A 24,992-nucleotide genomic window follows, 5' to 3' on the forward strand; every position below is an offset into this window, starting at 1 on the left:
CTGATGATATAAACAGCGTTAAAATACTTGGCACAAGCTGATTGGTTCATGTTGCATTCACAGCCAATAAGCTTTCTGCTTTACATTTAAATGACTGGTTAGCATCCACTGCTAGAGTGTTTTGCAGCCAACTTTTTAAAATCCTCCTCCTTCCCCAGCTCCACCTGTAAAGATCTGCTACGGTTATTTTATATGCTATTTGTGCAGCGGCGGTATGTCTTGATAAGTCACATAACAAACTTGAAAATAATAAATGAAAAACTTTAAATGAAAATTAGAAATGTTGCACTAGCAATTTATAGAAATAAATTAAGTTTAAGATGTAGTATTATTAAAAAATGTAAAATGATACATAACATAGCACATAACAAAATACCTAATAAAAAGGTAATTCAAAATATGAATAAAAAGCATAATAGTACTGTATATTAATGCTAAAATTACACTGGGACATACAGATAAGCATTTTGTGCCTAGACTGGCACCAAACCAGTATAAACCATTAAGATTTTTGATCAAACTCAACAAGATCTTTATACAGGACATGCTGATGTATTTACAGCTTGCTATATCCAATCTAATTTCAAAGCCACTCAAAGGTGTTGCTGGTTTTGTTGCTCTCAGATCATCAGCAGTATCCTGATGGAGCAGAGGGTGGTGTTTCTGTCCACCAACTGGGCCAAACTCACGCTAGTCTCCGAATGCTTCATGGTCTTCATTCACCCGCTGCGCTGGCAGCATCCGTTCGTACCCGTCCTGTCTCGCCAAATGCTGGACTTCATCATGGCGCCCACCGCCTTCGTGATGGGCTGCCACACGTCCCACTTCGAGGAGGTCGCAGAGGTAAGGACTTGGTTTGATTGCATGCTCCAAACCTTTTCCATTTAGCTTGAAAATGATGATTATGTGACATGCAAATCAATTAGACTACACTAATAATCGTAAGCCAGACTTCTCATTGCTCAGTTGATGACAGCTTCCTGTTTCTTCTGAAAGGAGTTGGACGATCTGGTGCTTATAGATATTGACAAAGGAACAGTGTCTTCTTCAACTTCAAACAGATTTGATCTTCCAGATGTGCCACTGACAGCCAGAGACTGTTTTATATTCCGGTAAGAGACTCAAAATTCCTGTTTTACTTGGCACACCATATTGTATGAAAGTTTGGTGGTCAGTAAGACTTTTTAATGTGAATGAATGAAGTCTCCAAGGCTGCATTTATTTGATCAAAAATACAAAAAAAAACTGTAATATTATGAAATATTATTATCATTTAAAATAACTGTTTTCTGTGTGAATCTCTGTTAAACTGTAATTTATTTCTGTGATGCACTGCTGTATTTTCAGCATCATTCCTCCAGTCTTCAGTGTCACATGATCTTCAGAAATCATAATAAAATGCTGATTTGCTGCTCAAGAAACATTTCTGATTATCAATGTTAAAAACATTTCATATTTGTGAAGCCATTTTATTTTTGAAGATAATCTGGGAAAAAAAGACAGTATTTTAACATTTTAACACTGTAAACATGACACACTGCACCTTTAATATGGATACCACCAGGGTGTTTTTGTAATTCAGCACAACATGGCATTATTTATAGTTTGAGGTGATTGACTTGTTTTTACGCTCGCTGTTGAACATGATCCTGTTGTGTACAGAGCGTCAAACTCAAAGGAGCCCAGAGACATGATTAAGTAAATTGCAAATAATGAACATAATCTCTCCTAATAAACGGAGTCATCCATCACATAAACAGCGCTGCAGGGCTCAGAGCGTGTGGTTAGTTCAGCTTCAGGTTGTGGTGTGAATGCGGCGCTGCAGTGTTGAGTGTGTTGTGTGTGTTTGTGCAGAGCTAAAGGACTGCAGCTTCACTATGATCTGGATGTGTGTGACGCCGCCAGCCGATCTGACATCAACGATCAGCGCGCTCACAGGAGACAGTGGCAGCGCAAAGTCAACTCCGTCATCCTGAACGTCAGCATGGAGCTCATCGTCAACATCTTCAGGTCTGAAGCTCAGCACGTCTAGAGCTCATGTCATATGATGCTTCTGTCATTAGATTATTTTCATTGTGTCTTAATATTGTGTTGACCATGTTTTCACCCTCTCTATGACCCCTTAAACTCCGTCCTACGCTATATTTAAGGTTTAGTTATTTAACATTTTGTACAAAATTTTTTTATTGTTAGCTATAACTAAACAAAATTATTTAACATGAAATAAACATAAAAATAAATTAATTAAACTTTTATTTAGATTTTTTTGTTGTTGCCATAAATACTTTTAACTTAAAATACTAAATTTACTAATACTGAAACATAAATTAAAAATAAATTAAAGCTAGGTAAATATTAATAAATACTATATAAATAATATATAATATATATAATTCTATATAAATAATCTATAATATAATAATAATGATAATATTATATAAATAATACTAAAATAACACTGATGGCAACAAACAACAAAATCCCCTCCATTTAATGTTTTTTCTTCTTAAAAGCCACAACCAAAAAAGCTATGGTTATATATATATATATATATATATATATATATATATATATATATGTGTGTGTGTGTGTATGTGTGTATGTATGTGTGTGTTTGTGTGTGTGTTTATACGTGTTTATATGTGTAAGTTAAATAACTCTAGGACACATTGTTAAAATTAAACAAGCTATGTATGTCATATGTAAATGAGGTCAGTTATGATTGGTTAAACTCAGAATGATGTCATTTAGATTCAGAACTGAAACATTCTGTCATTTCTGCGGTGGTCAGATTTATTTGAAACCCAATTCTTATTCAAAATATTGTCTCATGCTATGTGATGGATCTGAAATCCATATGTTTTCTTTTTCTGCTCTCTGTAGTGAGGTTTGTGATTTCCTGAACTATGAGCATCGTGTTTTCAACAGCGAGGAGTTCCTCAGGTCCAGAGAGATGACCGACCACACGTTCTACAAGAAGGTAAATAAATACTTGTGCCTGGTTTTACACCCAGCATGTGTTTCTCTACCAAACCCTCTCACTCATGCATCTGTGTGTGTGTGTGTGTAGGTTTTAGACACTCATATATTCCACTCATTTCTACGGGATCGTTTGAACCAAAGGAATGACGCTTTCACTCGCATGCAGCTTAACATCCGCTCATCCGAGTCTCGCAGGTAAATAAAAGTCAACATTAACGCAATGGAATCTCATCTCATCTCTCTCTGTCTGTTTCCAGTTTCTGTTCATTCAATTAAATGAATATTGTGTTATTTTTCAGGTATTTTGCTTGTTTTGCATCACCAGTTCACTGCATATATATGAAATGCATTTACAGTAAATAAAAATCGAGGAATCAGGACAAAAAGCTAACTGCAAAGCTTGCATGAATTGCACAAAGCCGCAAACATAAAAATGATTGATATCGGAGTCATGCATTTCTAATTCCTCTTTTTGAGGTAGAGTAGCACTTCTTCTCTAAGCGGATGCAGAACTGATGTAACGTCTGTGTGCAGTGTAAACAGTTACGGACGGTTAGATCACGTCTTCCTCAGGATATCACCTCAAGAAAGTAACTGTTTACTCGTCAGCTGATCGTGCATTAGGGATCTACTTGATGAAAACCTAAGATGTTTAACTCATTGGTGAATAGAGAAAGAGGTGTCTCCTCATTATGGATTTCTTTCAGTGTGATACTTTACATGTACTCTACATGAAGTTAACATGACCTTTTATAATGATTTTTCCATTTATACTGCATGTTTGGCAGTTACCACAGATCATTTGGACTCGTCTCTTCCTGCTAACAGATACCAAGGAAAAGTAACCAGGGTTGTTATTTATTTTGGCATGATTTTTGTAACTTAACAGGTTTTGTAGGTTATTCCGCCACAGCAGCCAGTGTTTTACTTCTAAAAATAAAAAGGTCAGACATAGTTTTCCCGATTCTGCATGTTTAACCGCTGTCTCTGTAAGTGTACTTACTGTTAACAATAACATTTCCATGCATTTCTACTCATCGATGAACAGAGCAGGTCACCCGTGCAGTGTAAGATATTAGGTTAAAAGCAGCAGAATGTTTCTTTAAGATTCAGTTTGGGTGATCAAGTTCATCATCTGACATCAATGAGCTGAATTAAAACACGTCTCTGTCTCTTTTGCTCAGGATAAAGACCTTGACAGTGTCTCCACGCAGACCCACGATGGAGGCGATCAACCGCAAGTTCGTCCAACCAGAGAACGGCCTGAACAGAAGGCTGGGGATGAGTATGCCAAACCTGGCGGATCACCGGCTGCTCACGGTCCCGATACGACAGACGTCCATGGGGACCATGACGTTCCAGAGCGGTGAGGAAACTTGGAAACTTGTTTTTAATTGAAAGAGGAATTTGAACCATAGATATTGAAGGACATGTCTCTTTTTTTAAGATATATTATCAAGGGTTTTAATGTGCTATTGTTATATATAATGTATAAAAACAAGTTATTGAGAGGGAAAAAAAAAATTTAAGTACATTTTGATTTTATGTTTTTTTTTCTAGCATTTTAAATTAGACTTATAATTTCTTTAAATAATCAAGTAAATTATTTAATATTAAATAAAAGTATGAATATAATTTGAATAATAACAGTAATTTGAAGCCCCCCCCCCCCCACGGTCCATCAATATTATATGATATAAAACATTATGTTATATAATATAGACTGTAACTTTATTATAACTTTAACAGTATATAAATATATAAAAACACAATTCATTACGACTGTTTATTCTTCAATAAAAACTAATATTTATTGAGAGAAAAATTATTAAAGATGGGATGTTGAACTGTTTTTTTTTATTTTTTAGAATTACATTTACATTTACATTTATGCATTTAGCACAAATTTTTATCCAAAGCGACATTTTTTTACCTAACGTGCTCCTTGGGAATTGAACCCACAACCTTGCGCTGCTAATGCAATGCTCTACCAATTGAGCTACCGGAACAATAACGTGTTTATTCATATAAATTTTTTTTTGTCAACCTTCAGGTGTACACTAGCACATAGACATGCACTAAAAGCTATAAAACTTTTATTTTATATTTAATAAAGAAATTAGATTGTCCATTTAGATTTTTTGTCCTAGTGCATGCCACTTAGCTTGTATTTTATGTTAACAGCAGGTTCCTGGAGTCCCTCAAGGCTGATCAAAACGTTTAAACTCCCAGATTTCCCGCCACCGCTCTCCTACCAGTACGTTCAGAATTACTACAATGACCTCATCAGAGACTTGAGCAAAGCCATCTCCGGTGCATCCCCAGATGACTCCGCCCTCCTGGCACGTTACTATTACCTGCGCGGGCTGGTGAACTCTGTCGCTGGGAAGCGTCTGGATGCCCTCACAGACTTCCAGAGCTTGTATAAGACAGACATGGAGATCTTTCCTGCCGAGATGCTGAACGTGCTGGTTGAGTCTCTACCGGTGGAGGAGAGGAAGACGGCCGAGCGACGCCCTGATTTGAAGCGTCTGATCAGCCGGGTGAAAAGAGAGAGTGATCGAGAGAGGGCTCGACCAGTGGATGGCGGGTCGGTGAAGAGATTCAAACTGCCCAAGAAACACTTGCACATGGAAGACTTTGTTCGGCGTGTTCAGGAGTCGGGTATCGTGAGAGATCAGGGCACCATCCAGCGGCTGTTTGAGGCGCTGACTGTGGGTGAGTTCAAAGTTCGTACATCAGCATAGAGCTGTCGTGTGATTGGGCCAAACTGACAAGCAAACTGATTGGCTAAGGAAACTGACAGAGATCAAACCTTTCCTGTTCTTGCAATCCAAGGCTGCATCTGAAAGATTAAGCTCCTGCCCTAACAGAAATCTACTTCACAGGCAGTGCTTGTTTATGAAGTTACTTTATGAAACTGATTTCAGACAGACTTCTGAGACGGTTTAATAGTTTAATGACCTTGAACAAAATAGAGGGAGCTTTGGTGATAACTAAGCGAATATTTTATTACTGCAGTCAGTACTAATTTATCGCTAGAAATTACATCTGAAGTGGAAGAAGTTAGTCAAAAACAACACACAAACTAACCATCAACCTCAAAATTCAGAGGCTTTTTTCCCCACAAATTCAAACTAGATAGACAGATGATGGATGGATGAATGAATGGATAATTAGATAGGTATTTGTGTGTGGATGAATGGGTAATTACATAGGTATATGTGAATGGATGGATAGATGGATAGGTAGATAGGTAGATGATTGATGGATGGATGAATGGGTAGATAGACAGGTATATAGTGGATGGATGGTAGATAGACAGGTAGATGATGGATGGATGGATGAATGGGTAGATAGACAGGTATATAGTGGATGGATGGATGGATGGATGGATGGTAGATAGACAGGTAGATGATGGATTGATGGATGATTGGGTAGATAGACAGGTATATAGTGGATGGATGGATGGATGGGTAGATAGACAGGTATATAGTGGATGGATGGTAGATAGACAGGTAGATGATGGATTGATGGATGAATGGGTAGATAGACAGGTATATAGTGGATGGATGGATGGATGGTAGATAGACAGGTAGATGATTGATGGATGGATGGATGAATGGGTAGATAGACAGGTATATAGTGGATGGATGGATGGATGGTAGATAGACAGGTAGATGATTGATGGATGGATGGATGAATGGGTAGATAGACAGGTATATAGTGGATGGATGGATGGTAGATAGACAGGTAGATGATGGATGAATGAATGGGTAGATAGACAGGTATATAATGGATGGATGGATGGATGGTAGATAGACAGGTAGATGATGAATTGATGGATGAATGGGTAGATAGACAGGTATATAGTTGATGGATAGTAGATAGACAGGTAGATGATGGATGGATGGATGAATGGATAGATAGACAGGTATATAGTGGATGGATGGTAGATAGACAGGTAGATGATTGATGGATGGATGGATGAATGGGTAGATAGACAGGTATATAGTGGATGGATGGATGGTAGATAGACAGGTAGATGATTGATGGATGGATGGATGGATGAATGGGTAGATAGACAGGTATATAGTGGATGGATGGATGGATGGTAGATAGACAGGTAGATGATGGATTGATGGATGAATGGGTAGATAGACAGGTATATAGTGGATGGATGGATGGATGGGTAGATAGACAGGTATATAGTGGATGGATGGTAGATAGACAGGTAGATGATGGATGGATGGATGAATGGGTAGATAGACAGGTATATAGTGGATGGATGGATGGATGGATGGATGGATGGATGGTAGATAGACAGGTAGATGATGGATTGATGGATGAATGGGTAGATAGACAGGTATATAGTGGATGGATGGATGGATGGTAGATAGACAGGTAGATGATTGATGGATGGATGGATGAATGGGTAGATAGACAGGTATATAGTGGATGGATGGATGGATGGTAGATAGACAGGTAGATGATTGATGGATGGATGGATGAATGGGTAGATAGACAGGTATATAGTGGATGGATGGATGGATGGTAGATAGACAGGTAGATGATGGATGAATGAATGGGTAGATAGACAGGTATATAACGGATGGATGGATGGATGGTAGATAGACAGGTAGATGATGAATTGATGGATGAATGGGTAGATAGACAGGTATATAGTTGATGGATAGTAGATAGACAGGTAGATGATGGATGGATGGATGAATGGATAGATAGACAGGTATATAGTGGATGGATGGTAGATAGACAGGTAGATGATTGATGGATGGATGGATGAATGGGTAGATAGACAGGTATATAGTGGATGGATGGATGGTAGATAGACAGGTAGATGATTGATGGATGGATGGATGAATCGGTAGATAGACAGGTATATAGTGGATGGATGGATGGATGGTAGATAGACAGGTAGATGATGAATTGATGGATGAATGGGTAGATAGACAGGTATATAGTGGATGGATGGTAGATAGACAGGTAGATGATGGATGGATGGATGGTAGATAGACAGGTAGATGATGGATAGATGGATGGGTAGATAGACAGACAGGTATATAGTGGATGGATGGATGGATGAATGGATGGTAGATAGACAGGTAGATGATTGATGGATGGATGTATGGGTAGATAGACAGGTATATAGTGGATGGATGGATGGATGGATGGATGGTAGATAGACAGGTAGATTATTGATGGATGGATGAATGGGTAGATAAATATGTATATGTAGATGGATGGATGGGTAGATAGACAGGTAGATGATCTATGAGAAGATGGATGGATGGTTAGCTAGGTTGATGATATATGATATATGATGTTTTACTATGTTGTATAGAATATATTGTTGGGATATCTTAAAATATCTGCATCAAATATCGGCCCATTCCAGCAGATAAAAATCATTGGAGTATGTTGATATTAATAATGGCTAATAGTGATGTGGTCACCGATGTATCGTGCATTTCTAGTGTTTTTGGTAACACTGGCTTTGGTTTGTCATGTGTGGATTTCACCTCCCAGTCTGTGTTTTACCTTGAGCTGGAGGGTAAGATTAGTTTGCATGTGCCATCAACACTAACAGCATCATGGCATGATGGCACACGTGTGACTCCGTACTGTACCTGCATGAGCATGAATGCGTGTGTGTGTCGACATTCAGAGCTGCCATCTCTAACCCAGTATGTGTGTAAATCCTAGCTTTAGCCCTGTGTTCACTTGCTGGAGTAGCACAATGCTGGTTAATCATTTCCTGCCTATTTAAAATCATGTGACACATCACACATCAGTTCCTGGACGGTATTAGTAGAACAGGTTTGTGTTTGTCATGTGTGTCAAACACAGTTCTTACTCACACTCATACTCCTTCTTTTATTTAAAAACATTTGAAGAATGCTTTAGTTCAAATTCAGGTTTAAGGAGATATTTTTAGCTGTATTGTGTGCTGTTTGTATACATCTCTCTGGAATTTACCTTATTGTTTTATTGATTGGAGCCATAAAGTAAAGAAAGCACCTTTAATCACGATGTCACGAGATCTCCAATAATTCATTCAGCATTTCCCCGTGATCATGTTCTCAAACTACATGACTTTCCTTCGTTTGTGTCATGTGGAAGAGACGTTTTGGTCATTTAAAGTCCACCTCATATTTGAATGTCAATAAGATACAATGATTATATTTGAGTCTGTTCCTCACCAAAAGCATTGTATGACATCAGAAGACATGCAGTATGTATAGTGCATGAGTCCTGTGACTGATTTTATTTAATGCTTTTTTGTTGCCACTTTTTCCCCCTCTCGCTGTTCTTGTATTTGTTCATTTGTGTCCCTTGGAAAAGGAAAGTCATACCGGTTTTTAACACGATGGAAAGTAAATAATGAGTAAATGATGACTCTTTGAAACTTCCTTGTCCTACCAATTAAAATCAAAGTTTAAAAAGTAGTGTAAAAATGTAGAAATAAATGATAAAAAGTCAGATTATGAAACTGAATTAATAAATAAAAAATGTATTTTATATATATATATATATATATATATATATATATATATATATATATATATATATATATATATATATATATTAGATAATAAATCTAATATAAAGTTTAGAGACAAAAAGTGTAAAAATAAATACAAGTAAGATTAAACTAAGTAAATAAAATCGATTACGATATATTAATGAATACATAAATACACGTGTATATTCAATCAATCAATCAAAGTTTATAGAAAACTATAAAAAAAATCATTAGAAATATGATTATTAAATACATAAAACTAGATTGAAATATATAAATAAATGAGATAAAATTAAAAAGATTAAATGCATAAAACTAAAATAAAATATATGCATATATGCATATATAATTAAATTAGATAATATTTCAAACAATCAAAGTTTAAAGGAAACAGGATAAAAATGTAAAAATAAATGATAAATATGAGATTAAACTAAATAAATAGATAAGATTTACTGAACTATATAATATTTAAATAAGATGATCCATCAGCATATAAAAATTAAGAGAAAACTGTAAAAAAAGTAAAATTATAAATAGTAATTAAAATTACACTAAATAAAAAAAAACAATAGATAATTAAATATTTGATTTATATTTAGATTAAATATGTGTATAATAAAAAAAATCTATTATGTAATTATCAATTAAACAGTACAGTAGTATAGTATATGTGGAAACACCCCGCAACATAACGTAATGTTATATAAACTAAATCTTTTACAAATAATAAATAAATAAAAAACATATTTTTTTCTTAGTTTATAAATATGTTAAATATCACAATATAAATTGGGTAGCTGCTTTATACCCTATATTCATTTATTTACGGGTGCCTTGCACAAAGATGATGGTATTTGGTTTTCCGTGGCATCTAAAATCCCAATCTTCAGTAAAGTGCTCATGTTTGTAACATCTCCTCCAGGTCAGCAGAAGCAGGTGGATCCAGAGACCTTCTGCTTCTTCTACAACTTCTGGAAGGAGTCCGAGGGGGCGTCTCAGGACGTGGATCTGCCGGTCGTCGTGCTGGAGCACCTGGAGACCGACGAATGTGTCTATAAGCTCTCGTCCTCGGTGAAGACCAGCCACGGCGTGGGGAAGATCGCCATGACCCAGCGCAGGCTCTTCCTGCTGACGGAGGGACGGCCGGGATACTTCGAGATCACCAAGTTCAGAGATATCGAGGTGAGGTTTCGCTCACATCGACCCGGCTTTAATAGTTTCTGCATTAACTGCTACTTTGAAAGGCTTTATTCTTCTCATCCAGGACGTGAAGATCTCTTCTGCACCTTTCCTTCTGCTGAGGATCCCGACGCTGAAGATCAAAACGTCCCACAGGAAGGAGACGTTCGAGGCCAATCTGAAGTCGGAGTGTGACGTTTGGCACCTGATGATCAGAGAGATGTGGGCCGGGAGGAAGATGGCGGACAACCATAAGGTTCGGTCTTTGCTTTAGCTAAAATTCATCTCCTGGATCAGCCAAACCCCTCGGACATGAAATATTTGTAAATAAGTTCAGGCCGCTCATTTGCATACCAACATGATTGACCGCTGTTAAAGCCAAATTACCATTTTAGACCGATAAACTGTAATACTGTATAAGATTTCTATTCCACTGAAAGTATAAATCCAGGCTATTAGATTTATAAATCTAGCCATTTTCAAAGCACATATATTTATATCTTATAAAAATATATCTTATTAGTAATTTTGTTTTACACAATGTAAGTTTCAGTGCTAGTATGTTTTTAAATCTTCACTTTCAAATGTTAAAACCATCAAAAATGTATAGTTATATATAAAATTGTAGTAAAATTGATGAGTTACAGGCCAATAATGATAATTTTGTCGTATTGCAGCTTTAACTTCGATGTTGAACATTTCATGTCATAAGAAAACATCTCATATTGGTGCAGCTGAGATTTTATTGTTATTACTTTATATGTTTTTCTAATCAAATTATAAAAAAAAAATTAAGACAGGATAAGTGTTGATAAAATTTTATTTAAAATTACGATTTTGGCTTCAAGTAATTATGAAAACAAAAATAATCAAGATAAAAACATATGGTAGGTTTTTATATTTTCTTAGTAAGTAAATGTTCTTTTTCTTAGTTGTTGTCTTGATCTAATTTATTTTTATTTATTATTTTTATGTTATTTAAAGTTATGTATATTTATAGACTACTGACTACCAAAAGATTTAAAATATATTGCTATAACATAAAAATTATAGAAATATTATTTTAATAAAATTAGTGCTATCAAATGATTAACCGTGATTAATAACGTCCAAAATAAAAGTTTTTGTTTACATAACATGTGTATGCACTGTGTATATTCCTTATGTGTATATATAAAAACACACATATACAGTATATAGTTTATAGATGTATATATTTCTATTCATATAATTTCTATTATATATAAATATATTAAATATATAAACTTAAAAAAAAATTGTATGTATTTATATGTACATAATAAATATCCACTTTTATTTTGGATGTGATTTAATCATTTGACAGCCCGAAATAATATAATTGTATTCATTAAGTATATTAATAATACATTTAATTTAAACTGCCATTTACAGTACTAATATGTTTAAATTCATCACTTTCAAACGTTAAACCTTTGGCAGAAAAACGGCATTAAGTAAATCTGCGTTTACTTGACGGCAGGTTTATTATAAATGCTTTTTGTCATGAAAAGAAAGTCCTGAAAACTCATGTCCACCAAAATGATGTGAAAAAGCTGTCCTGAAGTTTGTGTGGAGCAGCATTTACTGTGAACCTGAAGACACCAGAACAGAGTGTAAAAGTACACAGTGTCATTGTTTTTACTGAATGCTGCAGGTTTTAATGTGAGGTGTCAGAGTTTAGCACAGAAGTGTAGGGTTTAGTTTCGGGTGGAGTTGCTCTCACTTTCTCAAATCGCTGCTCTGCAGACATGAAGCATGGAGACATTAATAGCTGTTGTCCCGAGGGTCAGGAGAGTCTCAGCCGTGTGAATGTGTGCTGTGATGTGTGTCCTGCAGGACCCTCAGTTCATGGAGCAGGCCTTGACTAACGTTCTGCTGATGGACGCTGTGGTCGGCAGCCTGCAGTCCCAGAAAGCCATCTTCGCTGCTACCAAACTGGCCTACTTTGACAAGAAGAAGCATGAGGGTGTGTATCACTCAATAAGTGCTATAATGAAGAACCACGTTTACTCCAGATCTCTTACTCTGCCTTTTTCATTTATGGCTGAACGTGCATAATTACTAAGTCATGCACTTATATATACACACACACACAAACATATATATGTGCGTGTGTGTGTGTGTGTGTTAGTGCTGTCACGCAATAAAAAAAAAGATAATTAATTGCTCGTTATTTATTAATTAATCAAGATTGTTATACAATTATCATATTTTTATATTATTATTAAATTAATTATTTTCATGTGTGTATATGTATGTAGACACACATTCGAATAAATTACATATTTTTATATGTGACTTATTGTTTTTATCAAAATGTTTGTTTTATTTGTTTTTCAATTATATTTAAATGAGATGCACGCTTTCTTTTAAGTTCAATTAAAAAAAGAACTTTTTTTTATGTTCAATAAATGCATGCATGATGCTTTCAGAGAAAATGACTTATGTAATGAGGAAATGTAATGTTATGTAATCATCGTGATCTCAATATTTTCAATAAATGAGCAGTCTGAAGGCATTAGTTGGAGCTAAAAACAGCAGAGTACGCGTCACCAACCGTGTGATAAATGACTGATTTATATTTAGTGACTGTCTCTGTCTCCGGGTGTATTGTAGTGCCCACGACGGTCCCTGAAACTACATCTGAGACCCTGAAACACAAGATCAACCCGTCTCTGGACCAGACGGCTCCTCAGGCGGTGGACATCCTGCTCTACACACCTGGTTGGTCTGCTGAACATCTTTTGTTTTTAGCAGAACAAAGAAAGGAACGCAGAGTGCAGTATTTATCTGTTTAGAACAGAGCAAGCCTAACACGTTTGTCTCATATCAAATCGGCTTTCACTTTCAAGTGTCTCTCGCCCAGATCAGCCAGTTTCCCCTGGTGTTTCCACAGACGTGTCACTGGTAGAAGGGTAGTGTGTTACTCCAGTGACCTGTTCACATGTTTGTGTGTGATCCTGCGAGCATGGAGAAGAACAGGTTTTCCAGTCAGTTTCACAGAAAGCACCCAGGGCTGAGTTTCCGTGCTCTCTTATTTCCTTCCAGTGTACGATTACGCCATATTCACCCTTACTGGACTCATTCAGGAGTCTGGACAGATGTCATTAAGATTTCCTCTGAGTGACGTGCTGTAAGTGAACTGGGTGAAACACAAACCTTTGTTCAAGGATCTGAAGCACTTCATTCTTTACTGTGTTTGTTAAAGGCGTAATGAAGCTAAACAAGCACAACTCCAGGTCAGGTTTTGGGGTTATTTTTTTATTTTTATTTTTTATTTATTTTATTTTTTTCATGCTCCAATGTTTTATTTATTTATTTATTTATTTTTTGCATGCTCCAGGCGTTTTGTTTTTTGTTTTTTTGCATGCTCCAAGCTTCTTTTTCCTTTTTTCTTTTTTCTTTTTTTGCATGCTCCAAGTTTCTTTTTTCTTTTTTGCATGCTCCAAGCTTTTTTTTGTTGTTGTTGTTTTTTTTCTTCTTTTTATTTTTATTTTTGCGTGCTCCAAGCTTTTTTGTTGTTGTTATTGTTGTTGTTGTTTTTTTGCATTTAAAATGTTTTTATTATTAGTTTTTTGGGGGGGATTTCTACATTATTTATATAAACTGTATTATCTTTATACATATTTTATTATTATATGAATATAAATAATTCATTTATATTTTCTGAAGAATGCATAAAAACCAAGCAAATTTCATCCAATACAATATCTGCCTATTCCATTGTTTCAGTCGTTATTATAACGAAACTCAACATTTTTAAACCTTTTTATTGATGTATTGAATTAATTACCACAGTTACTTCATTTATATATTAAATTAATTAACCATGGATTCATTGTGTCTGGAACTTTTTACCTGAACCAAATCTGATGAGCGCCAAGAATTGAGCATTGAAATGAGCATCTAAGATATATATATATATATATATATATATATATTAATTGACATATTGCATTAGTGCATAGCTATGTTCTTTGATTTCAGAACTACGTGTTCTAAATTAATATGTTTTGTTTCCATATTGATAACTTTTTAATTATTTCATTAGAATATAATAAATCAGATTTAATATATTAGTTAATGAGTAAATGCAGCCTCAATTCTTTATGATATTCTGGCTCAATAAAAGGTCACTGAATGCATTTAGTCTGTGGAAAAATGTCACTCAGTGTGTATTTAGACCAGGAGCACGATACGATCGTCTTATGTGTTTTTGATTTGGTAGGTTTCACTGCTGTCAGCCGTTGATCAAAGACTTGTCAAATGACTCTGATAAGAATCACGAATCAGTTTTCAGTCTTTCTGTTGTGGAACATAAAAACACTCCTGTTGATTCAGCTGAACGTAATGACACATGCTTTCTTTCCACGTCTGAGGACTGACAAACTGTAGAAGATAGAGAGAGAACAGAAGATCTCGTTTTTTGTGAGACTGACCTTCTTGTCACCGGATGTTATAATTTAGCACAGATGTATGTCTCACTCAGTGCATGTAGACACACATCCTCCCTCAGATTGTGTAAGTTTTCTAGTAAGGGCTCGTGACACAGCAGGGAGGATTTTACCAGCATTCAGAAGGAAACTGAACTGTTACGAATGCCAGAGGCTCGTCGGGGTAAGCATCACTTGTGTGTTTTTTAGGGCAGCTGGGTGTTTCGGAGCTGGACGGCGGTGGAAACCCAAAGCTGTGGTGCGCTTTGAGCGATGGGAAGGTGCTGGTGTTTGACGCGGCCAGCTGGACGATGCAGCACAACTCGGTTCAAGTGGGAAAGTCCCGTCTGGTGAGGAAACCTTATTATAATGCAAAAATAATAATACAAAAAATACTCTTGCACGTAAGCAATAAAATGCAATAATAAAACCATAAAAAATACTCCTGCACATAAGCATTAAAATGCAATAATAAAACCATAAAAAATACTCCCCGCACGTAAGCATTAAAATGCAATAATAATACAAAAAATACTCCCCGCACGTAAGCATTAAAATGCAATAATAATACAAAAAATACTCCCCGCACGTAAGCATTAAAATGCAATAATAATACAAAAAATACTCCCCGCACGTAAGCATTAAAATGCAATAATAATACAAAAAATACTCCCCGCACGTAAGCATTAAAATGCAATAATAAAACCATGAAAAATACTCCTGCACGTAAGCATTAAAATGCAATAATAAAACCATAAAAAATACTCCTGCACGTTAGCATTAAAATGCAATAATAATACAAAAAATACTCCTGCACGTAAGCATTAAAATGCAATAATAATACCAAAAATACTCCTGCACGTAAGCATTAAAATGCAATAATAATACCAAAAATACTCCTGCACGTAAGCATTAAAATGCAATAATAATACAAAAAATACTCCTGCACGTTAGCATTAAAATGCAATAATATTACAAAAAATACTCTTGCAGGTAAGCTTTAAAATGCAATAATAAAACCATAAAAAATACTCCTGCACATAAGCATTAAAATGCAATAATATTACAAAAAATACTCCTGCAGGTAAGCTTTAAAATGCAATAATAAAACCATAAAAAATACTCCTGCACGTAAGCATTAAAATGCAATAATATTACAAAAAATACTCCTGCAGGTAAGCTTTAAAATGCAATAATAAAACCATAAAAAATACTCCTGCACGTAAGCATTAAAATGCAATAATATTACAAAAAATACTCCTGCAGGTAAGCTTTAAAATGCAATAATAAAACCATAAAAAATACTCCTGCACGTAAGCATTAAAATGCAATAATATTACAAAAAATACTCCTGCAGGTAAGCTTTAAAATGCAATAATAAAACCATAAAAAATACTCCTGCACGTAAGCATTAAAATGCAATAATAAAACCATAAAAAATACTCCTGCACGTAAGCAATATGTTGTATGTGCCAACTGAGACTTGTCATGGCACTTGTATACTATTGTTGTTCTCTTGTTGGTCTGCTTCTATTGTTCTCATTTGTAAGTCGCTTTGGATTTTGGATTTTTTTTGACTGCACCACATTAGTGGGATGCAATATAGTCATGGAAACTATTAGTGCACGTTAGAGTTCTCATAGTAGTGCTGCCCCCTGCTGGTAACTGTATTAACACACTTGTTCACTTGACTTGTTTGCACTCCTGTCAGAATTGCATGCTGGCAGTGAACCAGCAGCAGCTGTGGATCGGCTCAAAGGATTCTTTCATTTACATCATAAATTCACGGAGCGTTTCCTGCAACAAACAACTGATGGAGCATCGTGGTGCGGTCACGGGACTCGCCCTGGAGGAGAGAACAGACAGATTCAGGTAACGGAGACTAAAAAGAACTGGAAATGAAGGAATAGTTCAGCCAAGAATAAAATATACTCCCCCTCAGGCCATCAAGATGTAGATGAGTTTGTTTTTTAATCAGATTTAGAGAAATGTAGCATTGCATCACTTGCTCACCAATGGATCCTATGCAGTGAATGGGTGCCATCAGAATGACAGCTGATAAAAACATCACAATAATCCACAGCACTCAGTGCATCAGTTAATGTCTTGAGAAGTGAAAAGCTGCGTGTTTGTAAGAAATCAGCAAATTCAACAGCTGTTTGGACTCTCACTCTGACGGCACCCATTCACTGCAGAGCATCCACTGCTGAACAAGTGATCAGAATCTAGACCTCAGTGCTGATTGAATTGATCTTTTGACCTGGTGTCGGTGACAGTCAGACGCTGGCGTACTCGTGCAGTGAGGATAGCAGTGTGATCGTGTGGGACGTGTCCACGCTGCAGGTCAAAGGACAGTTCAGAGTCCCCTGTGTCAGACCGCAGTCCATCCAGATCCATAACGGCATGCTGTGGTGCTGTAAGTCTGCCTCTCCTACTACTACAAATGCTCTTCTATTATATTACGAAGGGCTGAAATCATTGATAATTGCATTAAACATTGTGCTTTGATATTTTGATTTTTAAAGGCTTTCAAATTTTGATAGGAAACAATGTCTCGGGAGTATTTTACAAAATATACTGTATCCACTATATTAAATATTGATTATGATTTTACTTAACCTGTTATCTAATGTATGTTTGAATAAATCGGTCATGAAACCAAGTTTTATTACAGACATAATTTCTATATTTAGTTTTAAATAACGCATTGGAGTAGAACTATAATAATATCAGTAAAAAGGTTTATTTAAAAACTGCATGTGCAGGTCAAATGTTTATATGCAGTTCAGTTTCTATTTGAGCGTTGGTTATAACGCATTATATGATTAATAAATAAGCTTTGGGTTTCTGCTTGGGGTGATGGAATATTTTCAGGTCATAACTGATGTCTTGTATTAAGGTGGAGGTGATTGTCTGCTGGAAGTGCGCAGGAACGGCACGGTTCATCGTAAGGTGTCTCTTCCAAATCACCTGCTGAGCTCACCGAGGGGCTTCAGCAGTTTCCTGCTCTTTAACGAGGTAAACGTCAGCTTCACCCTGACCCTGATCCAGCTGGGCTCTGAGACAGCACTTAATGAACTGTGAGGGGACCAGCTTTGATCAGGTCCCAGAAAGAGATTGTGACGGTGCTGTGTGGATGCCAGGCCCTTCTGGGTGGCTCCTGGATGCTTCTAATAGGGCTGGGAAATTATTCAGATTTTTATTTTTAATTATTATTTTAGCTAGTTTGTGGAAGTGCACTGCTACATAGATAATGCTATATATGTTGATACATTTTTTTTTCTTAAAAACCTTTTTTTTTTTTTTACATTCTCTTTATTAAGATTTTTACATTGACACAAAAACAAAAAACATTCCAAACAGTAAATATTATGTAAAAACAGTAATATTATGAAATATTATTAACATTTAAAATAACAGTTTTCTATGTAAACATCTGTTCAAAAGTATTTCTGTGATGCACAGCTGTATTTTCAGCATCATTACTCCAGTCTTCAGTGTCACGTGATCTTCAGAAATCATAACAATATGCAATATACAATTTTTTGATTTAATAAAAAAAAAAAAAAAAATATATATATATATATATATATATATATATATATATATATGTATATATATATGTATATATATATATATATATATATATATATATATATATATATATATATATATATATATATAATATATAAACGTTTTATTTGAAATAAAGTCTTTACTGGCACTTTTGACCAAGTTAATGCATCCTTGCTGAAATAAAGCATGCATTTAAAAAAAAACTTAAAAAAAAATCAGAAATTGTCTATTATTTTTTTATTTTATTTTTTTATTTACATTTTTAATATACAGTATATATAATGAAAAAAACTTTTTTTTTTCTTTCAATACATGCATGATGTTTCCAAATTCAACAAGTAATTACGATCTTGTTATTATAATTATAATTGTTTTTTTTTTGTTTTTTTTTTGCAGTAACTGAGTAAATGATAGTTTGTGATTTATTTTTGATTTTTTTCACCTGTCCTACTTCAGACAGTGCCCTTCTAAAGCATCAGTCAAATAAAGTGTGATGAGTCTGACTGTTAACTGACCTGTGCTGGGAATGTGATTGCAGTCGGAGCAGCTGTGGGCCGGTTTCGCAGACGCAGGGGAGCTGTGTGTGTGGCACTGCAGAGACCTGAACAAACCCTTCATCAGGATCCAGCTCAAAGACTGCACCGCCGTCGTCTGCATGATCAGAGTCAAGAACCAGGTGAGACGCCGCTCGCGTTCATCTGTCCAGATGTGTGAGTGAGTACAAGATAAAGAGTGACATCACAATCTCTCCCGCTCTCAGATCTGGGTGGGCTGCCACGGACGCAGCCCCGAGGGGAAAACCCGCGGGAAGATCTACGTGTTGAACAAGGATCGATACACGGTGGAGAAGGAGCTGATGGCACATGAAGACAGCGTCCAGACTCTGTGCTCGGCTGAAGATCGATACGTGCTCAGCGGAGCCGCGCGGGCCGACGGCAAAATCGGCATCTGGAAAGTGGAGTAGAACCCAGCCGGAACATGTGATCCGTTTCAGACTTTGCAAACCAGAGCGTGTCTTCAGAAGAAGCCGTGTAAATGAAGAAACGCAGTGCATGCACACACGGCCAGATTTACATGCACTTTATCACATGCATGTCATCATTCTCAATATAGAAGGGAAGGACATTTAAACACTACATTTTATATCAATTCTTCAGTGTTATATCAGTATTTATGTCTGAATATGATTTATGATTTAAGGGTTTCCTCTGGACTGTTATTAGATGAGCTCAAGGCCAAAAACAGCACACTAAGGGAGAAACATGTGCCAGTGTAAAGTGCTTGATTACTTGATCGTCTTTGAATAATGAACAGCTGGTGGCATTTTAAAAGATGTGAAAATGCACTTTAGTCTCCAACACAACACTACTTATCTTCTCGATGATAAACGTAGTTCAGATGTGTATTTTTTAAGTAAAAGAAGAACAATAAGCCTCATTGATGAGTCTGAATTTTCAGTGCCTTCAAACGTGATGACGGTCTCACTGTCTGCGTGCATCTGTTTCACACCATAACTTTTGTAAATGCAGTTTATCGTTTGTTATATCTGTTTTTATCCATTTTTAATAGCCAAAGCGTTTTACTTTTGTATTTGTTCATGAATGTCATTTTGAAGACTGGGGTTTGGATAATCATTTTAGATGAAATGAACAAAAAGACTTGTGTATTAAACTAATAAAACTCTCTGGACTTGAGTTTTGTAGTTTTCCTTTGATCCGCCACTAGAGGGCAGCAGAGTCTTTCTCGTTCTCATCTTTGCAGCGTCTTGTCTAGTGTACTTGAAATACTAGAACACTAGTTATTGAATAGTATATAAAAAAAGTCTACACTTTTGGCAGTGTGATTAAATAATGAGTTATAATATTCAGTATAATATTAAGTTTGCTCTAGTTGCACATTGCATATTTTGTCAAATGAAGCTGGTCTTCCAGACAAATAGCATATTGTGCACAGTATGCATACTAGTAAGAGTAGAATGATAGTTTGCTGTTCATGACCTCTGTGTATCATGCCATATTAACAACGCTTACATTAATTTAGACCTTTTAACAGAGCATTTATGTTATGGCTGTAACTGTTTTCAGTTGCACAAAGATATGTGCAAATAAGAGTCTTTGATTCAGTTTGTCATCTCGACTGTTGCAGTTGCAATGTTTTTATTTTATTTTCTCATACAGACGTCTCAGGAGAGCATTGACACGTTTCGCTTCGCTGAAGGTTGTGAAGTCCATCTGTGGAGCACAGATTATGGTTTGTAATCTTCATCTCCAGAGATCAGGAGTCATGTGGTTTAATCTGGTCTGAACCTCTCATTAAAGTGTGTCGAGGAATTATGGGCAGCTGTGATCATTCATCTGATGCATTAACAGACCCAACACTGAGCCAAAGTGAGAGGGAGAGATGCATAACAGATATTTAAAAATATGGATTGCACAAAAAATGCAATTCTATTTAATCACCCTCGTATTATTTCAAACCTGCATGCTGTATTAGGTCTATAAAACACAAACTGTTTTTGATTTTTTTGGTTCATGCAGGTCTTTAATAGATGTTATTATAGTTATCTAAAACTAAAACCTTACAAAAAAAGAAAAGAAAAGAAAAACACACTTGAAATAAAATTCTAATGTTTACTAAAATAAAATATAAAAACCTAAACTTATTTTATTTCAACTATGCTAAGACAACATTTCTTATTTTCATTTTGTTAAGTACTATAATAACTTAAAAGTACTGAAATAAAAAAATAATAATAATAAATTGAAACTAATAAATACAAATTACTAAAAGCTATAAATATTTAAAAACTAAAATTACAAAAACACATTACTAAAACTTTAACAAGAATTATAGTTTAACTAAAAAGTGAAAAAAATGAAAAATATTAACAAAAAATATATTAGTAATAACACTAAGTTCATAGTAAACAACCTTTTTTTCTTTCTTTTTTTTTCATGCAGGTCTTTTATAGATGTTATTATAGCTATTTAAAACTAAAACCATACCAAAATAAATTAAAAAATGTACTATAAAATTAAAATGTTAACTGAACTAAAATAACATAAAATATATACAAACCTAAACTTATAACAACTTAAAATACAAAAATAACTCGAATAAATTGAAATGAATAAATAAAAATTACTAAAAACTATAGACATTTAAAAACAAATAGAATTGACAAAATATAAAAAGAAATTGTATTCAAAATATTAACAATAAATATAATAGTAATAAAACTAAGCTCATAGTAAACACATTTTCTAAGCGCCACAATTAACAAATAAAATACTGTATTTTTTTGTAATGTCTGATGTGAGAACTAATTTCTATATTTATTCTTTAAAATCATTCTGTTTATAAATCAACTGAATGTACAAACAGGAAAATATGAATGTGGAAATATATGTTGTAATTATTCATGTATATTAATATTTGACTTCATTTATAGTTTTAAGAACAATTGTTTAATTGTGAAATTCTAATGAAATGTCAATGGCAATCCTAAACCTCCTGAAACCTGAAAGTTCAGAAGAAGCTCTTTTACTTTAATATTCTTTCATGATTTACAACCTAAAGCTTTGTGACCGAAGTGATCTTTGAGCTAATATTTGTCTAGTCTGAATGGTCTTTATGTTTGGACATTGTTCAGAGCTCATTTCTGCTCCTGTCTAGACTTGACTCATTTAGGCGGGTCCACAATGCTTTTATTTTATGAACATGATTATGAAAGTCAGCAATGCCAAAGTTCTGCTGATCTGAGATCAAACAGATGTGGTTTGATGATCATGTTCATGTTTAAGCATGAAGATCTGATCCCAGATCAGCATATAAAGGAGCAACACTCACATGATCATGAAAAGCTGATGATATCAGTAGGCTATAGTAACAATGAAATAAATAGCTGAATAGAGTGTTTTTAAAACCCAAAGCACAACCCAATAGTCATTATGTCCCACGCCATACATTATACATTTGGTATGACTGACTTTCCAAAGTGATTCAATGATTTGCTATTACTGAATTCGAATATTCTCAAAATGAATTGAATAGAACACCTACTCTGTTGAAAACAAACTCCCGAACTGACTCAAATGATTCGTGATCCCGCTCCGAACTCCCAAACTGACTCAAATGATTCGCGATCCCCATAACTGACTCAAATGATTCGCGATCCCGCTACGAACTCCCGAACTGATTCAAATGATTTGCGATCCCCAAACTGACTCAAATGATTCGCGATCCCGATCCGAACTCCCAAACTGACTCAAATGATTCGCGATCCCCATAACTGACTCAAATGATTCGCGATCCCCATAACTGACTCACTCAAATGATTCGCAATCCCTCTACGATCTCCCGAACTGTAAAAATAAATTAATAATTTTCGATTTTCAAATATTGCACCTGTCAAACATAGTCTATTTTGCAGTCAATAGTGTTATATAAAGGAGCAACACTCACATGATCATGAAAAGCTGATGATATCAGTAGGCTATAGTAACAATGAAATAAATAGCTGAATAGAGTGTTTTTAAAACCCAAAGCACAACCCAATAGTCATTATGTCCCACGCCATACATTATACATTGACTTGGTATGACTGACTTTCCAAAGTGATTCAATGATTTGCTATTACTGAATTCGAATATTCTCAAAATGAATTGAATAGAACACCTGCTCTGTTGAAAACAAACTCCCGAACTGACTCAAATGATTCGCGAAGCCGCTATGATCTCCCGAACTGATTCAAATGATTTGCGATCCCCAAACTGACTCAAATGATTCGCGAACCCCCTTCGAACTGCCGAACTGATTCAAATGATTCGCGAACCCGCTACGAACTCCCGAACTGACTCAAATGATTCGCGAACCCGCTACGATCTCCCGAACTGATTCTAATGATTTGCGATCCCCAAACTGACTCAAATGATTTGCGAACCCGCTTTGAATTCCCGAACCATAGACATATATATGTCCCGCACTGACTCAAATGATTCGCGAACCCGCTACGAACTCCCGAACTGACTCAAATGATTCGCGATCTCCATAACTCACTCAAATGTTTCGTGATCCCGCTCCGAACTCCCAAACTGACTCAAATGATTCGCGATCCCCATAACTGACTCAAATGATTCGCGATCCCGCTACGAACTCCCGAACTGATTCAAATGATTCGCGATCCCCATAACTGACTCAAATGATTCGCGATCCCGCTACGAACTCCCGAACTGATTAAAATGATTCGCGATCCCCAAACTGACTCAAATGATTCGCGATCCCCATAACTGACTCACTCAAATGATTCGCGATCCCGCTACGATCTCCCGAACTGTAATTATAAATTAATAATTTTCGATTTTCAAATATTGCACCTGTCAAACATAGTCTATTTTGCCGTCAATACTGTTGACGGTGTCCTTTATCAGTAGGCTTTATATTTATGCTCAACATGAAGTATAGATATTGTTGTCGTGAAGACAAGATCCTGGTCTGTCTGCGGTTTCCCTCTGTGTCACCTACAGCAGCACGCACGATTCTGGTGTGTAAAGACACAGAAAACGCGAAGCAGCCTCCACGCAGCAGAACCGCCACGCTCACCACACGCAGCCAGTGTGTCACAGGCCTGAGACTCAGGAAGAAAAGTTAGGTAAAAATTGAATATCTATCAATAAATGAAGCTTTAATGAAAGCACAGACTTTGAGATGATAAATAACTAACGTGGTGTAGTCTACGTGATACGTTACCCACTTTTAAAAAGCGTGAGGATACATAACAACTTCATTTTGTGTCAGAACTAACTTTCACACTTTCATTCATAAATTCACCCCGACTGTGTTTGAAAAACGACAGGGATTGAATCGCGGAAATGGAACTTGCTGTATAAAGCAGAACGTCACGGAATTCGGCCATTTTTGAATAAATCAAAAGTAGAGCATTTAATCAAATCGCGATATTAAAGGTGTTGTCTCTGGGAATGTGTGCTCTACCACACACACACACACTGAAGCATGCGTGTTGTTTTCAGCTCTTCACTTCATTGTCACATGATGTATGCTACACATGTGCACGTCAGCGCGCTATGAGAGGATTTCACCATTTCATTTCAAACTGAAAATATAGTACTATTGCACAGTAGAGTATGCTATACTTCAAGTAGGCCTAATAGCTAATAATAATAGTAAATTAAAAAACACAGAAACTCAGGTTACAACCCACCAAAATAAAAGTTTGGTCTAACTCAAAGAAATTA

At 35.6% G+C, this 24,992-nt stretch overlaps 3 protein-coding genes and 1 long non-coding RNA gene across 18 annotated transcripts in view; 3 read left to right on the plus strand and 1 right to left on the minus strand.

Moving 5' to 3' along the window:
* The window catches only part of LOC127935307 (DENN domain-containing protein 3), a 24,838-nt gene extending 4,406 nt beyond the window's left edge, over positions 1 to 20,432 (plus strand). Inside the window, exons 8-24 of one of the 2 annotated variants that reach the window (XM_052533052.1) lie at positions 625 to 843; positions 997 to 1,112; positions 1,855 to 2,010; positions 2,884 to 2,980; positions 3,071 to 3,177; positions 4,167 to 4,348; positions 5,167 to 5,700; positions 10,452 to 10,711; positions 10,794 to 10,964; positions 12,566 to 12,695; positions 13,346 to 13,453; positions 15,373 to 15,512; positions 16,874 to 17,034; positions 17,439 to 17,578; positions 18,062 to 18,180; positions 19,277 to 19,414; positions 19,499 to 20,432. In XM_052533052.1, the coding sequence (XP_052389012.1) occupies positions 625 to 843; positions 997 to 1,112; positions 1,855 to 2,010; positions 2,884 to 2,980; positions 3,071 to 3,177; positions 4,167 to 4,348; positions 5,167 to 5,700; positions 10,452 to 10,711; positions 10,794 to 10,964; positions 12,566 to 12,695; positions 13,346 to 13,453; positions 15,373 to 15,512; positions 16,874 to 17,034; positions 17,439 to 17,578; positions 18,062 to 18,180; positions 19,277 to 19,414; positions 19,499 to 19,702 (2,982 nt within the window). In that variant the 3' untranslated portion in view covers positions 19,703 to 20,432. The remainder of the gene's footprint in view (positions 1 to 624; positions 844 to 996; positions 1,113 to 1,854; positions 2,011 to 2,883; positions 2,981 to 3,070; positions 3,178 to 4,166; positions 4,349 to 5,166; positions 5,701 to 10,451; positions 10,712 to 10,793; positions 10,965 to 12,565; positions 12,696 to 13,345; positions 13,454 to 15,372; positions 15,513 to 16,873; positions 17,035 to 17,438; positions 17,579 to 18,061; positions 18,181 to 19,276; positions 19,415 to 19,498) is intronic. The other variant, XM_052533053.1, reaches the window with a different exon arrangement.
* LOC127935318 (60S acidic ribosomal protein P1-like) overlaps positions 1 to 24,992 on the minus strand; it is a 568,794-nt gene that overhangs the window by 455,115 nt on the left and 88,687 nt on the right. Inside the window, exon 5 of one of the 9 annotated variants that reach the window (XM_052533087.1) lies at positions 24,830 to 24,841. The exons of the other annotated variants lie outside the window; for them this stretch is intronic. The gene's annotated coding sequence lies outside the window, so the exon portion shown is untranslated. Of the gene's footprint in view, positions 1 to 24,829; positions 24,842 to 24,992 lie in introns of those variants that run through there. 9 annotated transcript variants of the gene reach the window in all.
* Positions 5,707 to 7,785, plus strand: LOC127935319 (uncharacterized). Its single transcript, XR_008148065.1, has 3 exons — positions 5,707 to 6,346; positions 7,187 to 7,255; positions 7,730 to 7,785. It is a non-coding gene; the product is annotated as an uncharacterized LOC127935319 (long non-coding RNA).
* LOC127935309 (focal adhesion kinase 1-like) overlaps positions 24,176 to 24,992 on the plus strand; it is an 85,897-nt gene continuing 85,080 nt past the window's right edge. For 5 of the 6 annotated variants that reach the window (XM_052533054.1, XM_052533055.1, XM_052533059.1 and 2 more), the window contains exon 1: positions 24,176 to 24,383. In XM_052533054.1, coding sequence (XP_052389014.1) covers positions 24,182 to 24,383 — 202 coding nt within the window. In that variant the 5' untranslated portion in view covers positions 24,176 to 24,181. Of the gene's footprint in view, positions 24,389 to 24,992 lie in introns of all 6 variants that reach the window. The other variant, XM_052533067.1, reaches the window with a different exon arrangement.

This window comes from Carassius gibelio, chromosome A19 (assembly GCF_023724105.1).
Source record: "Carassius gibelio isolate Cgi1373 ecotype wild population from Czech Republic chromosome A19, carGib1.2-hapl.c, whole genome shotgun sequence".
In the NCBI taxonomy this organism is placed as follows: domain Eukaryota; kingdom Metazoa; phylum Chordata; class Actinopteri; order Cypriniformes; family Cyprinidae; genus Carassius; species Carassius gibelio.